Source organism: Schistocerca serialis, chromosome 5, assembly GCF_023864345.2.
Source record: "Schistocerca serialis cubense isolate TAMUIC-IGC-003099 chromosome 5, iqSchSeri2.2, whole genome shotgun sequence".
NCBI classification, from domain to species: Eukaryota; Metazoa; Arthropoda; class Insecta; order Orthoptera; family Acrididae; genus Schistocerca; species Schistocerca serialis.
Genome location: NC_064642.1, coordinates 646,597,791 through 646,623,699, shown reverse-complemented (window position 1 = coordinate 646,623,699; position 25,909 = coordinate 646,597,791). Strand labels below are relative to the sequence as shown.

The following is a 25,909-nucleotide window of genomic DNA, read 5'->3' as shown; positions in this document are numbered from 1 at the left end:
TAAAGTGGAAAAAGGCAAAGGCAATAAGATGTAACAGAAATGAGAATAGTGAGAGACTTAACATCAAAACTGTGGATCACGAAGTAGACGAAGTTATGGAAATCTGTAAAAATTACGCCGTTCCATCGTAGCAGGGTGCTAGAGCAACTAGTTCCGAATTATTACAGAATAAAAACAGTCTTGATTGGAAAATTATTTGCTATCAATGAGGCGTTTCACCCTTCTGAGGCATCATCAGATTGTAACAAAAAGAAGCCAATCAATTAGAAAGAAAAAGAGGAAGGGGCATGGTCCTTTCTTGTAAGGCTTAGCAGGTAAAAGCACTATAAAAGAGGACAATCCTGGACATGAGAAGTCTACTGGTATCAGAGAATGATGTCAAATGCTGGAAGAAATTACGCAGAGTACACATTCGGAGCACAGCATTCTATGGTAGTGAATCACGGACAGTGGTAAAACCGGAACAGAGGAATTGGAAGCGTTGGTGTTGAAAATCAGGTAGAGTGAAAAGGAATGAGGAGTTTGTTCGCAGAATCGGCGAAGGAAGAAACATATGGAAACACTGGCAATAAAAAGAGACAGGATGTTAAGGCATCAGGAAATAACTTCCGTAGTACTAAAGTGAACTGTAGAGGCTAAACACTCTAGGAGAAGACAGAGATTCGAACACATCTGATCAAGAATTGAGTATATAGGGTGCAAGTGCTATTCTGAGATGAAAACATCACACGGAGAAGGGATTCGTCGTGGGCCGCATCATACCAATGAGAAGACTGTTCACAAACACAAACACACACACACACACACACACAAACACACGCACACACTCACACACTCGCGCACTCACACACACTCACACACACACACACACACACACACACACACACACACACACACATACGCATACGCATACCCACAAACACAAACGTGATTCTGGACGTACCCTCACATGGCGAGAGGTGGGAACACTTGTTGCACCAAGGAACATTGTCGAACATGATCGTTTTGGTGGGTAGATATATTGTTACATGGGCGTACTGACTATAGGTCACTAAACACGATACACTCACCGGTCAACGTTACTGTGATACTGCGACCGAATCGCAGAGTTCACAGCTCGTGGCCTCGCGGTCGCGTTCTCGCTTCCCCAGCACGGGGTCCCGGGTTCGATTCCCGGCCGTGTCAGGGATTTTCACCTGCCTCGTCATTTCATCATCATTCATGAAAATGACGAAATTGGATTGAGCAAAAGTTGGGAATTTTCACGGGCATTGATGACAGCGCAGTTGAGCGCCCCACGAGCCAAATATCATCATCATCTTCACCATGATCATCATCATCGAATACCGGATATGGAGGAGCTCTTGGAACGAGAGGGCATTCTCTGAATGACTTGCCAGCGCGACCCGCCGACTTAAACCTCATCAAGCACAGGTCGGATGCACTGGGGAGACCTACCGCAACGCGTGCAAGTGCACCAAAGACCCAGCAGTTGTCGACCGCGCTGGTGGAAGGATGGACCTGTCAGCCACGAGCCAGCATCGGAGTGCGTTGCAGAGTATGCACTGCTATCGCTGGCGATTACACACATACTGAGGTCCATGCCATGTGTACTGTAATGTACAGGAACCATAAGAGAAAGCAATGGCGTCACTGTAACTATTGTCTGCGAATAAACGTGTCAGTTCAGTTCATTTCGCTGCGTATTTCTTTCATTTGCCTTCTGCACTATACAGTAACGGTTATTCTCATGTATCATTCGAGTTTCGTCGAACCAACTTATTTCTCAGTGACGCATCACGCAGAGTTACTTTCGTCCTTAAGTTCTGCTCACCGGCATATTACAATGGGACCCGAGAGCCAGTATTGACTCTGACGTATCCTATCAAATGCGAGTTTCATCGATTTGTAGCCGCGCATATTACAGCCAGAAAGCTACGCTAAGCGCCTGCGGCAATACACCATCTCATCTGGCCCGAATGTTTAATGACCGCTCTCTAATAAAGTACCCCTGGTTTTGGCCTGGACAAAAGAGAAATGCAGCTGCCTGCAAATGTCAAGAGGCCATCCCGCTGCACAATATTCGTAACATACATTGCCCTGCATATAAAACGCTATTTACAAAATGGGGAGTCATCGTAGCCTAGCGTGCAACCAAGAGCGGCACGACCACCAAAACAAAGTGAATACATTTTTTAATAAAAAAAGGGAGGGAGATAAGGAAAGGACAGAACACACTTTATGGTCTATAATAAATCATACAATCACCGTTGATCTTTATTTTACAATTGCCATTGCCGACTTTCGCTCATAAAAAGAGGTACTCATCAGCATTTAACTTCTTCTTCCTTCTCGAAGTCAAAACAAATGGCATGCTTGGAAAAAGAGTACCATAAGGCTGTTTAGCCAACAGTCCTGCAGTCTCAGCAATACTCCATGTCTTCCAAGCCAAAACGTTAGCATCTGGAAATGCTTCAAGGCCACCACATGCTGCTTGATTGCCCCATACAACAGCAAGTGTCAACCAGGTACTACCTCCAAACACTGCTTGAACATCACAGGTGAAGTTCAGATGGAGTCCACGAAAAACATTTGGACCTCCAATCAATTGCTGTTTATTAAACTGCACAGCCAAGTCAATATCAATCGCCTTCAAACTGCGATACACAGGTACACTGTGCCGCCAGCGACGACGGTAACCACGTCGCAGAAGCATTGCTGTGGCACGTTTCCATTGGCGCTTCAGATGTTACATCCTTTAGAGAATTATGATTACTGTGGATGAGAAAATGGTATCAGAAGAAGGTTATGAATTTCGCCAGGGAACATATCGCAACGCCAAAAGAACCCGTGTGACGTAATCTGATGAGTAGCGAATATCCTGGTGCATAGACTGATAATCTTACAACGAGTTTAAAGGAGCTGTTATCTTTAAAAGGCAAATAGCTTACGTCTAATAGTTACGGGCTAAACATTACATATATAGGCATAATATCAAGAACGAACAGTTGCAGATTCTCAAAGGAATGCTGGAGCAGATGAAGTTAGCGTGTTAGTGGTACAAACGCGAGCTGGAGATTAAGAGTACGTACAGCTTATTTAACCACCCTGGTAGCTATGGTGTGAGATACGCTATTGCAGTGGTGCTCAATCTACAGTTATTGGATACCAGGCCGTGGAAGAAAGTAGTTAAGGATCCTATCGCTGAACGTGAAATAAAAAATGAAAAGGTTGGCCCAAGGCTGAATGTGGAAACGAAATTATACCAACTACGCCTACTTCTTTATGGTTTGTAGGGGGAGGAATAATGGAGTAGCTTCTCTGTTCGTGTAACTCGGCCCCTAAATTTCTGCTGGCGGAGACAGCAGTCACGAAATCAAGAGACACTTGTTAATAGGAAGAAAGGTAATGTCCAAACGTGACAGTTATAGAATGGAGAAATAACTTCCACAACAAAGATGCATATAGACAGGACTATAATCTTTCCACAGGTGATATACGTAAGCGAGACCTGGGCCATAAGAAAAGATGAATGGCGTGGAATTGATTCCATTGAATTATGGTTTTTACAGTTCCATTAACCGCAAAGAGAAGGAATAGATCAGTATCATAGCAAATAAAATTACATTGCCTCTTGGTAGGTATAATACTGAAACGAAAACTCATATAGCTTGGGAACATCATGGGAAGACATGATTCGCTGGAAAAGACTTTAACGATGGGGAAGATCGAAGGCAAATGGAGAAGAGGGTAGCAAATGATGAGATGGATCGATAGCATCGCAGAAGTAAAGGATTACAACCTACAAAATCTTCGGGGAATATTGTAGGACAGAAGAAACTGGCATACTTTAATTCGTGGGGTCACGAAGAGTCGGAATCGAGTTGTGTGTGTGTGCATTCGCGCGCGCGCGCGCGTGTGTGTGTGTGTGTGTGTGTGTGTGTGTGTGTGTGTGTGTGTGTGTGTGTGTGTGAGAGAGAGAGAGAGAGAGAGAGAGAGAGAGAGGGATGGAAGAAATTATTGGTGTTACTATACGGCTCGACCAAGGAGAAGTTGGGACGCAAAGCTTCTGGTCACCAGATCTTACCTCGATTATTTTGGTTTACACTTTACCATTAATGCTCACGTAGTCTACTTTCCTTTGACTACCAACTGCAGGATGTATACACCTGCATCCACGGCCTTCTAGAGGAACCTCATCTGGTCAGTACACTACACGACTTCATGTATGGCATGATGATTCTGTCAGTAGCTCAGAAAAATTAGTTTTTACAGATGGCTGGACCAGCCGGGAAAGTTAGGCGTCGCTCGACTACAACCAAACCTCTTATGTGTATTAGGCCACGAGTAGGAGTAAGACCGAATCAGTATCATGTGTAGTGTTTATGGGACTGGGGAATTAACATCAAATTAAAAAAAACACATAAAGGGGTGAATTTGGAAGTTACAGTACGGTTAAGTCACTATCACGTACATTAAGAATGGAGGAGTACTTTACCGAAGAATAAGAAGGAAAATTGGAAGTAGAATAGGAAAAAACCATTTTAATTTGAGGAGGACGTGCATTAGACAAATAATTTTAGCTCTGTTGCTAATACTAGACGGCACATTTAGGAATGAGAGAGTAGTTTTTCATTGCGTCCGTAAGTCTGGGAAACATTTCTAATAATTTGTTAGAGACAGGAAATCCACAATGTAACTGAAACTTTTATGACCTTTGTTAGCAGGCCCACTAGTTTCATAGTTACGTTAGCCACAGTATAAACATGGCGATGAAGTTGTCCTCACAATACGTGTCTAAGTCACCGACAAAAAATCCTAAAAACAAAATAAACACGTAGTTATTGTTCGAACAGGTGATTTAGCTGCCTTGTAGCATCTCACAGAAAGAAAATTTGCTTAATTCACGCCTGAAAATGGGGTATAGTACGATGTTTTTTATCCCACTAGGAACGAGATCGGTGAAAATAGGTTCCACCTATTAGATAACTAACGAACGAACTAGAGTCATCGCCACATCGGGCTTGAAAATTGGTCATGCACTGAGAAGTGCTCGGAAACTAAATGTTAAGATAAATAAGTGAACAGATTCAGAATCGTGTTTAGTACAGACACACACACATACAGGCTTTTATATGTACAATTATCATTGGTACTTTAATATGTACTCACTTCCCGCCGGACGATCGAGTCCTCACTTGCGCATGGGTGTGTGTGTTGTTCTTAGCATAAGTTAGTTTAAATAGTGCGTAACTCTAGGGACCGATGACCTCAGCAGTTTCGTCCCTTAGGAATCAGACGCATTGGAACATTGTACCCACTTCAGTGCGTTAGTTGTTTCTGTCTGCATCTAACAGCCCTCCCACAAATGCATCACGTAATTTACTACCTGACATTTCTCACACCATTGCTACTGCATGAATTAGTGGACTACATATGTCAGCATAGACAAACCGTTCAGCGCCCACGCATTCATACTTCAACACCTGACCTGCTGCCCACGGGAAAATGAGCTTGCTCTTGCCACATGTACTTGGAAGTATCAACCAAACTAAAAATATTCTATCCGTAATAGGTATAATTTTTAGTCTGAAAACGAAGTGAATAATGGTCTAATGATGTTCAGTACACCGTCCTCTGTCATCCATAGAATTACCTGAGAGAGCTTTACAACTTATCATTTTTTGAAGAAACGGTACGGTAGACACGTGGTACATGATTACATTGTTAGATCAATAGCTCAAGCGGTTTTGAGGTCCCCAGTAGGTACACATGCTGAAAGACCCAGCCTCCGCGGGCGGCAATATAAGCACTGACTATGTCGTGCAGTCAATCATTAAGTGTCTATGGGTAAGGAATTCCACACCCGCTAGATCATTTTGCTTATATCTGTAAGAGCTGCAAGTGGACGTGTTACATAAGTCACTTATCACACTGTCACGTTCCAAACGTGCTTGATTCGAACCGAGATCAGCATTAGTGCTGACCAGGCAAACTGTTGCACTCTTTACAGAGCACGTTGAGTTTCTCAGGGCAGTGTGTGGGAGAACACTGTTTTGATGGAACAGAACATCAGGCTCCTATTGCAAGAACGGCAGAAGAATTTGTCGAGCATCAGTCTGCACGTACCGAGCGCTGGTCACCATTCGCTCCACAACAACAAAAGCTGCACGGGCTTTGTAGCTTGTTGCACCCTAGACGATAAGGCATGTAGGAGCAGTGTGTGTATATCTGACAAATACACTGTACCAGACAGTGCTAACAAGGATTAGAGGGTACAACCGAACGACTTAAAGCGGGCAGAAACTGATTCCAGCGCTTACGAAAACTGCAAACCATTCCGTTCTCGAGGTGATCCTCTGACAGCACCTCGATGCTGTGGCGTGAGACAGGCTATAAATCTGTTTGTCCAAAGCCCCTTTGCTAATAACCGCTTCACAACCACTCGTGTTTACAGTTATGTATTTTTTTATCTTCACTGTTTTCAATCTGACACTGCTGCCCTTACACTATTAAGTCTTGGCGGAGATCTGTACTGCGTAGTCGTCCAGAACCTCGTCCAATTTGTGCGGCAGTTCTCTGAAGCCCCCATCTCGCCATCTGAGAGGTCATAATTTAACCCTTCTTAAATCGTGAAGTTGGCTATAGGAAGCACGAGTAAATCTCCCTGGCAAAGTAACTAGACGATACTGCTCAAGCCCGTCACACCCATCGAGCCTTCAGACATCATCAAGTATGTGAGGAAGATCTTTGTCAAGCCTACAATAAAGTGTTAACTATCTCAGACGTTCTCCATCGACTAAATCTTATCCGCCACTACAGTTCACACCATTAGGTTGATTCTTGCGTACTGGAGGATGGGGCTGACGACATTTAAGTGTTGTCCTGGAACACGAACCGATAGCCGAAATATTGAATGCAGGGCAGGGAGAAAGGCTGTAGTATCCTTTTATGATATGGGAAGCCTCAGGTTACCTTCGATAGCTATGAGAGGTGTCGAAGACCTCTACAAGTAACTGGAACAAAACGGGACTGATCCATCCGTAGCAGAATCCAGCCATAGCCCTGGGGGATGTTCCCAGAATGAAATTTTCACTTTGCAGTGGAGTGTGCGTTGATTTGAAACTCCGTGGCAGATTAAAACTGTGTGTCTTTCCCAGGCAAATGATCTACCGGCTGAATTACCCAAGCACGACACCCGAAGCGTCTTCGGAGCTTTGCTTCCGCCAGTACCTCGTGTCTTACCTTCCTAATTCGACAGAAGTCGGTAGAGCTCTTTCCCACGAAAGGTTGAGGTCCAGAGTTCGAGTCGCTATCCGGCACACAGTTTTAATCTGCCAGGAAGTTCCACTGTGCTGTATGTCAGAGACGTTCGTTTGAACTTGGTCGCCTGCACACTATGCCGTGAGTTTGCAATTCGCGACAATTTTTGTTTCCTGCCCCAGCTAGCCGGTGGTGTTAGCCCTGATTTCGCAGGACAGGTCGCGGTCGGCAGCGGTTGTGGAGCTGCTTGCGCCACTCCGAGCCTAGATGGTGCAATGTGAGACTGGAGCAAGGAATCTGAAGCTGACCAGCACAGAAGCTGGAGACTTGGAATGACCAGCGGATGAGCCAGACAGGGCAGTCGGGCCTTGGTTTCGAGTGTCAGCGCGTGGTGGACATCATTCCGGCGGTGGCAGGGAACGTCTGTAGTTCTCTCGGAGACAGCAGGGGCTGTTCCTGATGCCGTCCGTGCCGTAAACTGGGCCGTTCAAGCAGTTCAGTGAGCACAGGACGTGTGTGAGTTGATGGCTAGTCAACAGCTGGAAGTCTTCTCCAAGCCGGTACTCTATGGAATTATACAGGATATCACAAACGCTGTGACTATGATTGGTTTCGTATGTCCTGTCGTTCAGAAGATGGTCTTGTTGTTATTTCACTGTAAGCATGTAGATTTTGTTGAACCCTTGTTATATCATGTTGTACGAGAGCCTGTACTGACAAATCTGCGTATGTAGTCCCTTAGCTTGATAATGGCTTTGCTTTAGTAATTAGTTGGTGATCGAAATGATAGTAGATGTAAATTTACTTCAGAGCTAGTGTAAGTAGCTTCCTTGTCAAATGTCCTGCGATTAATTGCGGAAATTGATTCTAGTGTTATATATTCTGCCTGTGGCCAGGAGTCACATATTGCCAACTATTATTTACCTGATTCCATCTCCCGACTAAAAGTCCTAAAGGTATTTCATGTTATTACTCTCTTGTTGAGCCTTGCTTCCAAGAAGCGTATTCAACTCCAATTTTTTTTTCTTTTCTCTATTGTCGGATATTTGATGCTTAAAAAATTCTTTATAAAACTGAGCCCATGCCTGCATGACTCGCAGACTGAAACCCACTCACCCTAACCCTACGCTAAAACACTCTTTGTGAGAATATTCAGCCGTAAAAGAACTGTGCATCCATCGCTGGAGAGAGAACCTGGTTTTATTTATTCAGATTCCATTCCTCTGTGTACTTGCACACCTCGCACTACTGCGATGGGACATTAATACAGTTATTCTTAATGGACGCCTGGATACGAAATGGATGGTATGAAGACGATTGCTTACTATCTGTGTCATCACAGCCTTCACGGTTGCTTACTAGCAGTGTGCAGTTCTATTGTAGTCCCCTTGACGTATCCACTAGTTTATCTTGGAGCTGGTGTAATTGACACTACCTGATCATTGAAGTGCATCATGAATTTGAGCCTTAGTGGTTAAATGTTTGATCGATTCAGCAGCTGTGTAACTCACCTTTCTTGCCGTAATCTGAAAATTCTTGCTCAGGCTGAGCTTTCAGTTAGTGTTAGAAGTCACAGAGAGTCTTCACAGTGTACGCAAATCGCGATATTCCGTTTACGATTGCAGACACAGTGTTGCTCTACCCTTCGGCAAGGACAACACAGCTTCACTTTCCCCTCCATTGCACAAGAGGCTGTAGGTATTCTATTTCTGTGACTAAAAGAGTATTGAGCAAGAGGTTTACTTTCATAAACACAGATACTGTGATGACGGAGTGCGAAACTGAGCAGTTTATTTCTACTGAATATTTTTAAATACACTTACTATCGTGAATATTAATAAACTAAATGTTTCCAAAGACGTTCAAATGTAATCAGATAAAACCTTCAGTCTGTAATCAGTGCTAATTAGTAGAAGTTAGATTAAATGTCACTAATAGTGCAAGATACTTTGCAAGAAATATTTATGCAAATGTTGTAATTTTGCACTGGTTTGCAAAACTTAAGGATTGTAACTTTCCTATAAAGTGCCACTGTCTACTTACATACACTCATGCCTGTAAATTAAGGATAATTGCAGAATGTGGTGCCACACACGTGGCACAACACAAAAATGGCGCTAACAGCACAGGCACATAGAGAACACACACGACACAGATCTGTAAGACCACGGCTGTAGTAACCACAACCAACAACGGGAACGCCGTGGGCTGCGGATCGGAGCCGCCAGGCGGGGAAGCCGCCGGCGGTGGAGCACGCACCACCGGCTAAACACAGGACGAGACGGACGACCGACCAACGACAACTGACAACAACCGACCACGACCGACTATGAGCGACACAACAAGGAAGAAATAAACAACGGAGGCTTGTGGAAACCACAACACCAAACACCAAACGTAAATCCACTCGGAACCAGAGCCAGGCAAATGTCAACAACGAGTACCACCGAGACAGAAACGAAATCCAGAGCGAGTACCAGACTGGCTAGACTAGCTGTTTTTTTTCTTTATTGTGATTTCATGCCCCTGCCCCATACGGGCAGGGGAGGGCTGTCAGCAGCACAATCCGCCGCTCTTCAGCCGAGTGAATGACAACTAAAACAAGAATAAAATAATACATACATAAGGAGGTAAAAAGGGGGAACATAAAACAGAGTAAGGGGAGAAAATGGAGGTAAAAATACACTGACATGTAGAAGTTCATTGGGGACAGTTAAAAAAGTCACCAGAAAGTTAAAAAACACAGTTGGCGATTCGTAAAACACAGGAGACACTGGATGCGCATGCACAGGTTAAAAGTTGGCCACAGTATTAAAAACACTCCGAAACAACACACTTAAAACCCTCTTGGAGCACACACGACGAAGAATAAAACTACCAGGCGGGACCTGCTGAGGGAAAGGTCAGAGAGGATGGAAAAGGAGGGGTGAGCATGGGGCAGCTGGGGAAGCGGCGGGATGAAGAGAGGAGGGGCAACCGTGGGTTCACGAAGAGGCAGGAGACACATGGGGTGGGAGAGGAAAAGGGAAGACAGGGCAGGAGGGAGCGCAGAGACACTGAAAGAAGGCACAAGAGATGGACGGGGAGTAGGAGGGGAAATCCGCTCAGAAGGAGGGAGGGGGAGGAGAGGGAGCCCTGAGGAGGAGGCAGGAAGAGGGGGTTAGAGTTGGTAGGAAGGGTAGATGTCAGGGCGAAGCTCATCATCCGGGAGTGGTAGACGGTGGAAGTTGTGTTGGGAAAGGAGATGGAGGGTGTGGAGATGGAGAGAGGGAGGGACACAACGGTAAAGGCGCGGCAACTGGTTGGGAGTGGAGAGGAAGGGAGACACCAGGGGGTGAGGGGGATCAAGGCGGCGGACAATATATAGTGTGCGGATGTGTTCAAGGAAAAGGAGAAGGTGGGGGAAGGGGATGAGGTCATAGAGGATGCGCGTGGGGGACGGAAGGCGGATGCGGAAGGCGAGGCGGAGTGCATGGTGTTCGAGGATTTGGAGGGCTTTATAGAACCGGGGAGGGGCGGAAATCCAAGCGATGCTAGCATAACAAAGGATGGGGCGGATCATGGATTTGTAGGTGTGAAGGATGGTGGAACGATGCAGACCCCACGTCCGGCCGGACAGGAGTTTCAGGAGGCGGAGGCGGTTGTGAGCCTTGTTTTGGATGGTAAGGAGATGGGGAGTCCAGGTGAGGTGGCGGTCGAGTGTGAGGCCAAGGTATTTGAGGGTAGGAGTGAGGTGGATAGGACGGCCGTAAATTGTGAAGTAGAAATCACGGAGGCGGAAGGAGCGGGTGGTGCGGCCTATGATGATCGCCTGGGTCTTGGAGGGATTAACACGGAGGAACCACTGGTTGCACCAAGCGGTGAATTGGTCAAGGTGGGTTTGGAGGGTACGTTGGGACCGTTGAAGGGTAGGATAAAGGGCTAGGAAGGCGGTGTCATCAGCGAACTGGAGAAGATGAACAGGAGGGGGAGGTTTGGGCATATCAGCAGTGTACAGGAGATAGAGGAGAGGGGAAAGGACAGAACCTTGGGGCACGCCAGCAGAGGGATAGAAAGTTCGGGAGTTGGAATTGTGGATAGTCACATAGGAGGGACGATGGGAGAGGAAGGAAGCAACGAGACGGACGAAGTTGATGGGGAGAGCATAGGTCTGCTAGACTAGCGCAGAGCGGGTCCCTATATACGGAGCCGGAGGGAGCGGCTATTGGCCGCTGTCTGCACGTGGCTTAGCGGTGGCGCCCTCGCTACGCGAGAGCCGCTGCGCGGAATAGCCGCCGCGGAGGCGGAGCCCTCTATGGGCTGACCACGTCCATTTGTTCTGCCGCGTGTTCGACTTCCGCGGCGGAAGGTACTAGAACGGTATTGGTGATAAGTTGAGAAAGCCGTCCCGAAACACAAGTGCTACAAAACGCCACTGTTTCTTGCCCATGTACCCCGACATCAATATCGGATATGATCACCATGCACACGTACGCAGACCGCACAACGGGCTGGCATACTCTGGATCAGGTGGTCGAGCAGCTGGTGGGGTATAGCCTCCCACTCTTGCACCAGTGAATGTCACAGCTCCTGAAGTGTCATAGGGGTTTGAAGACGTGCAGTGATAAGTCGACCGAGAGCATCCCAGACGTGCTCATGGGGTTTAGGTCTGGAGACCAGGTAGAATACTCTATTCGCCTATCTTCTGTTTCAAGGTACTCCTCCACGATGGCATCTCGGTGAGACCTTGCGTTATCATCCAACAGGAGGAACGTGGGACCCACTGCACCCCTGAAAAGGTAGACATACTGGTGTAAAATGACGTCCCAATACACCTGACCTGTTACAGTTCCTCTGTCAAAGACATGCAGGGGTGTACGTGCACCAATCATAATCCCACCCCACACCATGAAACCACGACCTCCATACAGGTCTCTTTCAAGGACATTAAGAGTTTGGTATCTAGCTCCTGGTCCACGCCAGATGAAAACCCGGCGAGAATCACTGTTCAGACTATACCTGGACTAGTCCGTGAACATAACCTGGGACCACTGTTCCAATGACCATGTACTGTGTTCTTGACACCAGGCTTTACGGGCTCTCCAGTGACCAGGAGTCAGTGGAATGCATCTTGCAGGTCTCCAGGTGAATAAACCATGTCTGTACAGTCGTCTGTAAACTGTGTGTCTGGAGACAACTGTTCCAGTGACTGCGGTAAGGTCCCGAGCAACGCTACCTGCACTACACCGTGGCAGTATATGGGCACTGATGGTGAGATATCGGTCTTCTTGTGGTATACTACACTGTGGACGTCCCGTACTGTAGCGCGTGGACACGTTTTCTGCCTGCTGGAATCGTTACCATAATCTTGAGATCACACTTTGTGGCACACAGAGGGTCCGTGCTACGATTTGCTGTGTTTGACCAGCCTCCAGTCACCCTAGCATTCTACCCCTCATGTGTTCTTTGAGCCATTTTCAACACGCAGTCACCCTTAGCACGTGTGAAAACGTCTGCACACTTACTCGCTGCACCGTACTTTGACATGCACCAAGATACCTCTGTGTATGTGGACTGCTGCCAGCGCCACCGTGTGACGACCGCAGGTCAAATGCACCGCATGGACATACCACGAGGTTATTTAAACCCTTAAACCGCCCACTAGAGGGTTGTTTCACCATGTTATCAGCATTATCCTTATTTTATGAGCATGAGTGTAGCTCGACGAAACGATAAATTGGAAGTACTACTGCAGTGTAGTACAGAAGGTAATTGACCGAAATACGCAATGAGATGAAAAAAATGACATTTTATTCAACGAGAAGAATTACGCTGAAGCCACAGCGATTTTCGATGGTCACCTGGGCATTGCAAAAGGTGGGACATGGGTCTTAACAGGATGTGATACCACAACATTGACAACGCATGCTTTGCCATGTCCTCCCACTCTGGCCACGAGGTTCGTCGGCTGTCAACTGCTGAATGGTCGTTCATGCGTCCGTGCTACATTACCACGGTGTATCACGCAAGTACTCGATGGGATTTAAGTTGAGGGAATTAGCAAGGCATTCCATTCGCTGAGGATCTTTTCGTTTCAACAGTTTCTCCACCTTCGCTGTTCGATATGGTCTCTAAATGTGATTCATGAAAATGCAGCTTTATGCCCCTCCGCACCGTAACACCTGGACTACCAAAAGGATCGTGTTAGACAGTGCTGGACGTACTTCATATGGCGAAAGATGGGAACACTTGATGCTCACAGGAACACTGTCAAAGCATAATCGTTTTCGTACTCCAACTGTTATGGTTTGTGGAGGCGTAATATTAATGAATGTAATGATCTCCAAATTTTTTGGCATGGAACACTTATCACTCGAAGTTATAGTATCATTGAACTCCTTCCCCGTGTACACCTCTTCAGGGGTGCTATCGGTCCGACTTCACTTATGTGGTCAACAGTTCGCGGCTGCATCGAACAGCGCTGGAGGAAAAGCTCTTTGCATGAGATGATATCCGGCGAATGAAATAGCGTGTCCATTCCTCCGACTTAAATCCCATCGGGAGCATGTGGGATGCGTTGGGGTGACGTGTTGCAGCACTTACGCATGTACAAACGACCACCCATCAGCTTTGAACCACACTGATCGAGGAATGGAACGCGCTATCGAGAAATCCTTACCGACCGTCAGCAAGGTATCACGTTTAAGAGCCTGTATTGCCAACCGTGATGCGCACACACCGTGTTAATAACCATTTCCGCCTTTTGACTGTCCAGGGCACCATCATAAACCGCGATGACTTCAATATAAGTATTAGATTCGGATATAAGTGTCGTTTCTGTTTATTTCATCACGCAGTTGCTTCAGTTACGTTCTATACTGACCCGTAGTATTTTTTCTGTGCGTGATCGAAGTTTAATCGAGCTATGTTACACGACAGTGACACATCACGCGCAAGTTAGTTTAGTCCTTAAGTAATGCACGCCAATGTATCTGGAATGTATATGAACCGTGATCAGCTTCTTGCGACCAGCAGTATTATTCCATGGCGAACGTTGCATGGAATGGTGCAATGTGTTGTATTATCTCCTTGCCTGTCTAGCTAAGCAGTCGGCTCCTTCACGTCCGACCATGGGAACGTACGCTCTCTGCCACCCCGACTTAACGGCATTTCTTGTGATTTCCCTCTTAGTAGCTACCGCCGATAATCGGAGAATGACCATCCAAGGAGTAGATCTGTACGTCATGTGGCACATGGATGCAACGAGCATTCGAAACAGTTGAATCTGACTTTGAGCAGGTGTGTGACTCTCTATTTTACCTACTAACATGCAGAGAAGCACGTTGCTCAGCTTTGGTGGAAGAGGCTTTGGAGATTTGTATGCTGTTTGTGCCTACAGAATTCATGGCCTAAGCGGGGTTAGTGGGTGATAGTGGTTCATTTCCTCTTCTTAATGTTTTTTAGGTGTTTCGCGATTCTGCATAAGTGGTTTTCTAAAGGGTTTTTACGTTTTGATAACTCCTTAGGCTCACTATTTTGTAAACTCGGGCAAGGAACCTTGGTTCCACATGCAACATGTGGTGGAAGGGAACCTCAGTTCTTTTACGCTGTGTGCGAGTTATACACAATTGTAGCACGATGTTTCTATCGTTGCGGTGTATGCCAGAAGATTGAATTACAGTGTTCCGAAAACGGTCGTAAACAATAAAATAGTGTTGATTCAAGATCTGTTGCGGTTATCTTTATTTTCTGAAAATGGACATTTACAATTGTGGTTGCCCTTCATGTGAGGTTCTGTAATAAAACGGAGAACTATGTGTAACGCCTGCGTCTGAAAATGGAGCGTCCTTGAAAGCCGACATGAACAGTGAAGCCTGCTAAGTCACGATGCTCGCTGAAACTGCAGATTAGTGTAAATGCAGAAGGTACAGGAGACGGCGACTCACCGTCGTGCGTGTCGTATAGGTAGATGATGCGGTTCCAGCCGTAGTGGCGGACCACGTCGATGATGGCCTGGTGGTACTCGGGCCGCATGCTGATGGCGTAGTCCATCAGGCCCGAAGACGGCGCCAGCACCTGTGTCGACAGTGAGGCGACGTATGTAAACACGTGATTAATGCACACTATAATTATATTAGAAAAGAAGAAAAAACCAACAGCTGTAAGGACATGAGGTTCTCTGCCAAAACGCTGTCGCTGCAGCTATCATTAGTTTGCTACAGACAGTGAACTGCTGTAAATCACTGGTATTAACTATCGTATTCAATTTGTGGTGATCAATTATCTGTCCAACAACTGTAATTACTAGTTTTGCTAATGCAACCTCATTCCATCTACATACATCCAGTGGCCTCTACAGACACTACCCCGAAGTATGGCAATTTTCCTGCCGACATTATAGTGTGGGAAAACGACTTGTATTATGTGACCTCCAGGTCTGTCGCACGTGTGTATGATAATCTTACAACACTTCCTACGTGAAGCAGCAGTTAGTATCATCACACTAGAACGTACGGTATCATCGTCTACCTCTACATCTACATACATACTGCACAAGTCAGCATACGGTGCATGGCGGAGGTTGTCCTTTACCACTACTATTCATTTCATTTCCTGCCTTACTCGGAAATTGAGCTAGGGAAAACGATTGTTTATATGACTCTGTACGGGCCGTAATTTCTCTTGTCTTGTCCTCGTAGCCCTTAGGGAAAAAGTTCATTGGTGGAAGTAGAGTCGTTCTCTAAATTTTGTCATTTGCGGTAAGTGAAAAGAATGTTTTCCCTTCAGGGATTCCCCTTTCTCTCTAGTACTTGCGTTTTCATCTAACCTACTTGTAACGAAGCTGGAAGCACGCTTCTGAACTGATTCTACGTTCCTTTTAACTCGACTTGGTGGCTATCCGAAACACTGAAGCATTACTCAAGAATGGGTCGCAGCTATTCTAGACGCAATCTCCTTCATAGATGAGCTACTCTACGACCGACGCCAGCCTTCTCAGATACCGACCTTACCTTGCACGTTCCATTTCATATCCCTTTGCAACGTTACGCATAGACATTTAATCGACGTGTATGCGTCAAACAGCACATTACCTATCCTGTATTCAGAAATTACAGGATTGCTTTACCTAGTCATCTGCATTAATTTACATGTATCTATACGCAGGACAGTCAACGAAGTTAAGCGCTGTCGGGCGTGGCCGCCACTTGGATGGGTGACCATCCAGGCCGCTATGAGCTGTTGCCATTTGGGGTGCACTCAGCCTCGTGCTGCCAATTGAGGAGCTACTCGACCGAATAGTAGCGGCTCCGGTCAAAGAAAACCACCATAACGACTGGGAGAGCGGTGTGCTGACCACACGCCCCTCGTATCCGCATCCTCAGCTGAGGATGAGGATGACACGGCGCTCGGATGGTCCCGATGGGCCACTTGTGGCCTGAAGATGGAGTGATATACAGGACAAGCTACCATTCATCACACAAAGTAGAAATGGAGCCTGAATCATCCTGTATCCTCCTACAGACGCTCAGTCGCTCAGCAAAGGCACATTGCCGTACACTACAGTGTCATCAGCGAATAGTCGCAGACTGCTACTCACTCTAGCTGTCAGATCATTTATGCCTATAGAGAACAAGAACGGCCTTGTCATTTTTCCCTTGAGCATACTCACCTGCATGATGACGTACTGGGTTCTATTATTTAAGGCATCTTCGAGCCTCACGTATCTGGAAACCTATTCCACATGCTCGGAGCTTCGAACAGTATACAGTGCGACACTGTGTAAAACGGTTTCCGGAAATCTTGGGATATGGAATCTTCTTGTTGTCATTCATTCGAGGTTCGCAGGATATCACGTGGGAGAAGGGTAAACGCAGTTTCGGACGAATAATGCTTTTTTAATTCGTGCTGATTTTAGAACAGAAGCTTTCTGTGTCTAGGCAATTTATTACATTTGAACTAAGGGAAGGAGCAGGAAGGAGACAGTCATGTCTACTTCTCCACTACAAGCAACGCACATTCGCGGAACAGTATCACCGCTTTAGAACCACAACCACCTCCGTGTTACTGCCTGCCGACCTACTCAACAAATCATTTGCAGTGGAATGATAATGTCCTTTTGGTAAGAATTGCGAAAGAAGAATGTGTGGACGCGCTAGTAGAACGTTGGGACCAGTTTTTTAATTAGAATCTTAGGTGACATTTTGTGTTGACTGGGGGGCTGAGTGTGAACAAAACAAGTATTCACTGGAGAATCAGAGGCTATTTACAGCGTTCATCTAGATGAATTACCAGTGAGAAGAACTCTCGGCGTCAGGCACATGATACTGGCGCTCGCAATCATGTCAGTAGCTATGGCTTAGAGTAAACTAACCACCGATTTAAACTGGAATCCCAGCCACGTTTTTGTCTTCATCATGTTTACACTGGAGAAAATTGGACAACGAGATGGAAACAACTTACGAAGGGGTATTATTCCAACTGAAGTTTTTTTACGGGTAAGGCTCTTAGCAAATTTAAACTTTGGGTGTTTTCTCGACCATATACATTATGTACACGCCACTGTGCCACCATTAAATTCTTATGAACCTTCCATATTTTGATAGCACAGACTCTCTGCGATCGTGTCGTAATAGAGATTATATACAAATGTACGGAACAGTCACATTTATGTGACCACCGCCTATGTTCGACGTCGACGTGCAACAACCATAGACGGCAGATGGCAGCACTAGCAATGGAGAATATATAAAATGTGTCGAGATGACACGGAAACAGTGCAGCCGTTGTCGTAATGCGATAATGAAGCGATTTAACTTACGTCCGAAAGGACATGAACATTTGCTTTTCAAATAAAGGGTGAAAGCACTCCAGAAACGGTTCACATGCCGCCATGGTTAAAGTATGCAACTGCAAAATGGCGCTACCCAAAACCGGCACCGAAGCAACCGTGACGCACCGTAGGCCATAGACTACAAGGGTGAACGACGCGTACGGACGAATATGCGTGCAACTGTAGAGCAGCAATCGTCCGAATGAACCAAGAGACTACCAAAGGTGTATCCCCAACGACTGCTCACCGAACGTTGTACGTATGGGCCTACGCAGCAGTCCCCCGTTTCATGGACCCATGCTTACCGCAGTTCATCGGCGACGGACACTAAGATTTGCAAACCGGTACCGCAACTGAACGTCCACAGGGTGGTGACACGTGGCCGTTTTAGATGAATCACATTTTATGATCCATCGGACTGATGGCCGTTGGCGGGTACGGCCTGAAACGTCTGAAAGCAAACAAGGAGGAAGAATTATGGTCTGGGAAATGTTTTCGTGTCATTTCCCGGCTGACCTTGTCTTTCTGGAAGGCACAGTGGATAAACAGAAGTATGGATCTATTCTTGAGAACCATATCCAATCCTACATGCAGTTTGTTCATTCTCGGCAGATGGAAGCTTTCAGCAGGACAATGCAACGAGTCGCACAGCTCACAAGGTGGTACATGCGTGGTTCGAAGAACACCGGGATGATTTTATTGTACTCCACTGACCACCAGACTCCCTTGCCTAAAACACGATTGAGAACCCGTCGGACCATCTCGATCGGGTTGTTTGCGACATAGATCCTCAGCCGAGAAACATAGCGCAGCTGGCCACTGCGCTGATCTTGACATGAGTTCACGTCCCCGCGGTACTTTTCTGAAAATCATTGACTCTCTTCCTGCGTGTTTCACAGCGGTCTGCGCTGTAAAAGAAGGTTCTTGATGCTTCTGCCAGGTGATCATATTAATGAGATTGGACACTGTATAACCCGCAGCAGTGGCTAAGTACTATTATTTGCATCAATGTACTTTCTCTGAAGATGTTGTGGTAGTCAAAAATACCAACTCAGAGAACTTTATTAGTGATTGCTCGTATGACATCTACACGTTGTGAAATATAAACTACACTACTGGCCATTAAAATTGCTACACCACGAAGATGACGTGCTACAGGCGCGAAATTTAACCGACAGGAATAAGATGCTGTGATATTCAAATGATTAGTTTTTCAGAGCATTCACACAAGGCTGGCGCCCGTGGCGACACCTACAACGTGCTGACATGAGGAAAGTTTCCAACCGATTTCTCATACACAAACAGCAGTTGGCCGGCGTTGCCTCGTGAAGCGTTGTTGTGATGCCTCGTGTAAGGAGAAGAAATGCCTACCATCACGTTTCCGACTTTGATAAAGGTCGGTTTGTAGCCTATCGCGATTGCAGTTTATCGTATCGCGACATTGCTGCTCGCGTTGGTCGAGATCCAATGACTGTTAGCAGAATATGGAATCGGTGAGTTCAGCAAGGTAATACGGAACGTCGTGCTGGATCCCAACGGCCTCGTATCACTAGTAGTCGAGATGACAGGCATCTTATTCGCATGGCTGTAACGGATCGTGCAGCCACGTCTCGATCCCTGAGTCAACAGACGGGGACGTTTGCAAGACAACAACCATCTGCACGAACAGTTCGACGACGTTTGCAGCAGCATGGACTATCAGCTCGGAGACCATGGCTGTGCTTACCCTCGACGCTGCATCACAGACAGGAGCGCCTGCGATGGTGTACTCAACGGCGAACCTGGGTGCACGAATGGCGAAACGTCATTTTTTACAGATGAATCCAGGTTCTGTTTACAGTATCATGATGGTCGCATCCGTTTTTGGCGACATCACGGTGAACGCACATTGGAAGCGTGTATTCGCCATCTCCATACTGGCGTATCACCCGGCGTGTGGGTATGGGATGCCATTGGTTACAAGTCTCGGTCACCTCTTGTTCGCATTGACGGCACTTTGAACAGTATATATTACATTTCAGATGTGTTACGACCCGTGACTCTACCCTTCATTCGATCCCTGGAAAACCCTACATTTAAACAGAATAATGCACGACCGCATGTTGAAGGTCCTTTACTGGCCTTTCTGGGTACAGAAAATGTTCGACTGCTGCCCTGGCCAGCACATTCTCCAGATCTCTCACCAACTGAAAACGTCTGGTCAACGGTGGCCGAGCAACTGGCTCGTCACAATACGCCAGTCACTACTCTTGATGAACTGTGGTATGGTGCTGAAGCTGCATGGGCAGCTGTACCTGTACACTCCATCCAAGCTCTTGTACCTGTACACTCCATCCAAGCTCTGTTTGACTCAAGCCCAGGCGTATCAAGGCCGTTGTTACAGCCAGAGGTGGTTGTTCTGGGTACTGATTTCTCAGGATCTATGCACCCAAAATACGTGAAAATGTAATAACATGTCACTTGTAGTATAATATATTTGTCCAATGAATACCCGTTTATCATGTGCGTTTCTTCTTGGTGCAGCAATTTTAATGGCCAGTAGTGTACGAATCATCTCGGCAGATCTTCAGTAAATCGTCAAATGAATTTACCGATGGGCATGTTTCTTGCAACGCAGCACCGCTGTGCGGGTCACCCCTTCAGCTCCACAGGCGCAACGGGAGAGATCAGCCGAGATTCACCTGGCTTGCAGGAAGCAGGCTACTTCCGAGGGCGCGCACAAGAGCAGTAGAGGCCGCCACATTTACTGACCTATTGGTGCATATGCCGCCCCGCCAGGAGACCCAGATCGCCATCACTACGGAATCAAAAAAATGGTTCAAATGGCTCTGAGCACTATGGGACGTAACTTCTGAGGTCATCAGTCGCCTAGAACTTAGAACTACTTAAACCTAACTAAGCTAAGGTCATCACACACATCCATGCCCGAGGCAGGATTCGATCTGCGACCATAGCGATCGCGAGGTTCCACACCGCCCGGAATCGAAGTCGCCTTTACCACCCGGGACCGTCGCTCTTGAGATGGTCCTTTAATTTCTCTGCCTACTTTTGATGTTTAAGAGAATAGTCGTTTTCGTTTGCCAGAAAACTTTTCCTTTATTTTCAAGGAATGACATTTGTTGTTTGTTTCGAGCTGGTAACGGATCACACAACTTGCATTTGTACACTAAAAGTATTCTGTCAATAAAGTGATTTGTGAATGTAACCACTGACTTACCGTGAAATTGCCCCAACCCGGGACACTTCACTAACATTCTGACATGATGGAAAATTTGTCTCTGTATTTTCTCAAATCATTATATACTGAGTGAAATAAGGTGTTTGTCACGATGGACAATGAAATGATGTACCTAGGACTTGTTTTTCTCCACTTTTTTTAATTCAGTGTCACACAAAGCACACCTATTAGCTCTTCTATTAGGTTTGTACCTAAGTTCACAGTAGTTTTGTTTTGCATGCTGGTATTACGATTGGCATGGGTTCAGTTATCGTAATTTTTTTTTTTTTTGCAGTTCACTGTTGTTGTTGCACTTTACATATTGTCGTTTCGTCATTTGGAGGTAATGAGTGCAGTTGTCGAAGCTAGGAAATAGAGTGCTAAGTGGAGAAATCTGTACAATTTCTGCTGTTTGAGTTCAGTAGAGGGTGAGAGCATCCGAGGCAGCTTGGAACATTTGAGCCTTGTTTGGGGATTATGCGATTGGACAGAGCACTGCAGGAAAATGGTGTTCTCGTATTAAGGAGGACCATTTTGACATTAGTGACTTTCCACGGTGTGGAAGACTTTTGGAGTTTGGCCTTAGACTCTGGCATAATGTTCATGTAACTTATGCAAATATTTTTTCCTGTGACTCCTATTACAATGTTGACATCCTCTACCTGTGGGCATTTACTAAGGAATAGTCATTCTGCAATGCGATGTATGGAATCTGGCGCTATTTAAAGCCATGGCTTGCAATAATTCTTGTTTCATCAGTTTCCTTTATGACAAGAGCCACTTGGCTTCGTCTAATTTATTGTACCATTATGTGATGTAGTAAGGCCATTAGATCTGAAGAAGATATTTTTGCAAATATATAAACCATGGTCAAGGGCTAATAAATCTTTATTTGCAACTGGTTGGCTGATTTTTCTACCCCTTCAGATTTGCACAGTTGCTGTTTTACAGGCACGTTTCAGAGTTTTGCTACCTTTCGGAGTGAGCTTCCTTTTTCAAGCTTGTATGGAAAACAAGCACACAAACACACACCAACTCACTCACATTCATACGCCTGTCTTCCTACATTGTGCCCAGTTGACTGCCTGCTCTTTCCTGGCCCACGGTCAATGTATTGGTGTGAGGTGATGTTGCAGAGTGGGGTGGGGGACGGATAGAGACAGGAGGTGGGAAGGAGAGGGTTAGGGGGGAAGCATGTACAAATATGTATACAACACATAAAGGGGAAACGTTGGTAGCAAAAGTCTCTGAAAGTTCTTGACCGATTTACTTCAAATTTTTATATGATAATCTAATAAACGATCAGGCCCGATTCACTTCAAATTTTTGCTCGATACTCTAATAAACGTGGGACGGATCTAAGATACATATTGTCAACATTTATGACATATATAATATAGAAATGGTAAACTTTGTTAACAAAGGTATCTAAAGGGGTCTGACCAATTTGCTTCAAATTTTTACACAATACTGTGCAAACGTTTGTATGTATACAGGCTGCAAATATTTTAGAAATGTATGATATTCAAATAAATATATAAACATACATTTTGCTCACAAAAATCTCAAAAAGTTCTTGACCAGTTTACATCAAACTCTAGTGAGTACTCAGACGTACGTAGGCTACACGTATTTTAATGTATATAATGTACAAATACACATGTAATTTACAAAGGGAAACATTGTTACTAAAAATTATGAAAACTCTTTACCAATTTACTTCAGTGTTTTACGTAATACTCTAAGGAACATTCAAAAGGACAGAGGATATACATTGTTTAAAGGATAATGCAAAGGTTATCTGTTACTACCGACTGCGAGGAAGAAAATGACCTACTGTACCAATGAAAGTGTGTGGTTCTTTGTTTCTTTCTCACAGTTCGTTCTTAACTACGATATTAACTAGCGTATTTACACTGTGAGACAAATGTTTCTCCCATATGTATTCTTTTTCGCTATCTGTATTTTTAAACGAAAATTGTGCACACAATAATGTGGTGTTTTGCTTTCTTCCGCTCAGTCGGTTTTCACAGAAAACAGTAAAGTCTTATTTACATAGTATGCTACTACAGTATCTTTAATTGGTAATAACATTAAAAAAGGTCTGAGATCAGAGGGAGGAGGAGGAGGTATGCAGAGTGTTGGGGGAGAAATGGACATAGAGAGGTGGAATGAAGAGATCTAAAGAGGCGGAGGGAACGTGAAATGGTGAGAGAGAGAGAGAGAGAGAGAGAGAGAGAGAGAGAGAGAGGGGAGAGGGTGGAGGAGAAGATGGGCAGAGAGAGGCGGAGGAGGTGATGGACAGAGAGGGTGGAGAGTGATGAGGTGGGCAAGAGAGAGGGTAGAGGAGATCAAGAGAAAGAGAGTTAGTGGAGGAGGTGAGGGAAAGAGAATTAGACGTATATCCAATTTCCATACGTATTGCTGGATTCGCTAGTATACCATACATACAAGAACCAAAAGTGAACAATGAGGTTGGTAGAACGAAGTGTTTGGATTAAAAAGCGTGTAATTGAGGGACGCTGTCCTTCACCCCTACTCTTCTATATACACATCGAAAAAGCGATGACGAAAAAAAAAGATTCAAAAATAAGTTTACAGTTGAGTCTGCAAGGATTTAGGTAATATGATTAGTTTTTATGTAGACAGTGCAAGCTTCAATCAGATAACTTTGTTGATTCCAGCTGATCCCAATTTGATGACTGGCATTTGGGGGTAGATGACGTTCAGCTATTATTAAGTTTATTAGGTGATTTTTCCGGATGTTCTGTCCAAAAGGTTGGTTCTAACCGAAACGTTCAGTGTTAAATCCAGCTTTCTGACCAAATTTCGGTGCCTCGCTCCCCTCGCCAGTTACTGTCAACCCAAATGAAGGAGACAATGAAGATTACTGTGAAGTTGCTCACGGAAGGGGTAATTAGGCTCTTTACGTCTTCGTAAGCATTTACATCTACATTGATACACTGAAAATCAGATTTAAGTGCATGACAGATGGTTCATCGAACCACCTTCACAATTCTCTATTATTCCAATATCGTATAGCGCGCGGAAAGAATGAACACCTATATCTTTCCGTACGAGCTCTGATTTCCCTTATTTTATCGTGATGATCGTTCCTCCCTATGGAGGTAGGTGTCAACAAAATATTTTAGCATTCAGAGGAGAAAGTTAGTGATTTGATTTCGTGAGAAGATTCCGTTGCAATGAAAAACGCCTTTCTTTTAATGATGTACAGCTGAATTCTTGTATCATTTCTTTGATGCTCTCTCCCATATTTCGACGTAATACACAACGTGCCGCCTTTCTCTGAACTTTTACGATGTACTCCGTCAGTCCTATGTGCTAAGGATCCCACTCCGCTCAGCAGTATCCAAAAAGAGGGCGGACAAGCGTACTGTAGCCAGTCTCCTTAGTACGTCTGTTACATTTACTAAGTGTCCTGCCAATAAAACGGAGTCCTTGGTAAGCCTTCCCCACAACATTTTCCATGCGTTCCTTCCAATTTACGTTGTTCGTAATTGTAATACCCAGGTATTTAGTTGAATTTACGGCTTTTAGATTAGACTAACGTAACGTGTGACCGAAGTTTGAGTTCCTTTTAACACTCATGCGGATGACCTCACACTTTTTGTTATTTAGGGTCACTGCTACCTTTCACACCATTCAGATATCTTTTCTAAATCGTTTTGCAGTTCGTTTTGATCTTCTGATGACTTTACTAGGTGATAAACGACAGCATCATCTGCAAACATTCTAAGACGGCTCCTCCGATTGTCTCCTAAACCGTTTATATAGGTAAGGAACAGCAAAGGGCCTATAACAAGGGCCTATAACACTACCTTGGGGAACGTCAGAAATCACTTATGTTTTACTAGATGTCTCTCTGTTAGTTACTACCTCTCTGGCAGGAAACCGTGAATCCAGTCACATAACTGAGACGATATTTCATAAGCACGTAATTTCACTACGAGCCAATTGTGCGATACTTGTCAAAAGCCTTCTGGAAATCTAGAAGTATGGAATCAATTTGAAATCCCCTGTCGATAGCACTCAACACTTCATGTGAGCAGAGAGCTAGTTGTGTTTCACAAGAACGATGTTTTCTAAATCCGCGTTGGCTGTGTCTGAAAAGACCGTTTTCTTCGAGGTAGTTCATAATGTTCGAGCATAATATATGCTCCAAAATTAAGCTGAATATATGTTTTAAAATCCTTCTGCATGTCGAAGTTAGTGATAGTGGCCCGTAATTTAGTAGATTACTCCTACTGTCTTTACTGAATATTAGTGTGGCCTGTGCAACTTAACAGTTTTCGGATACGAATCTGTCGGCGAAAGAATTAATATGGAATCGTTCTGGTGTAACTGGGTGATAAGAACTGGTGGCATGTGATGCGATGAAAACGGATGGATTTTATCATGAAACTTCCTATCCTTTAAGGCGTAGCTACAAATAATGCGATGTGTTATAGGCATGGAAAAAAACAGGAAACCAGAGACCGAATTTGTTCAATGGTTGCTGGTGATGTGAATTGAAATTTCAACACTATTCAGGTGGCATTGTTTACTCTAAAAGAGTATGATTTTTATACGCAGACCAGAGATCAAACAAATGGGAGTTA

General features: G+C 45.1%; 1 protein-coding gene across 1 annotated transcript in view; it reads right to left on the bottom strand.

Moving 5' to 3' along the window:
* The window catches only part of LOC126481362 (glutamate receptor 1-like), a 1,387,178-nt gene that overhangs the window by 694,041 nt on the left and 667,228 nt on the right, over positions 1-25,909 (bottom strand). The window contains exon 4 of the mRNA XM_050105062.1: positions 15,189-15,318. Within this exon, the coding sequence (XP_049961019.1) occupies positions 15,189-15,318 (130 nt within the window). The remainder of the gene's footprint in view (positions 1-15,188; positions 15,319-25,909) is intronic.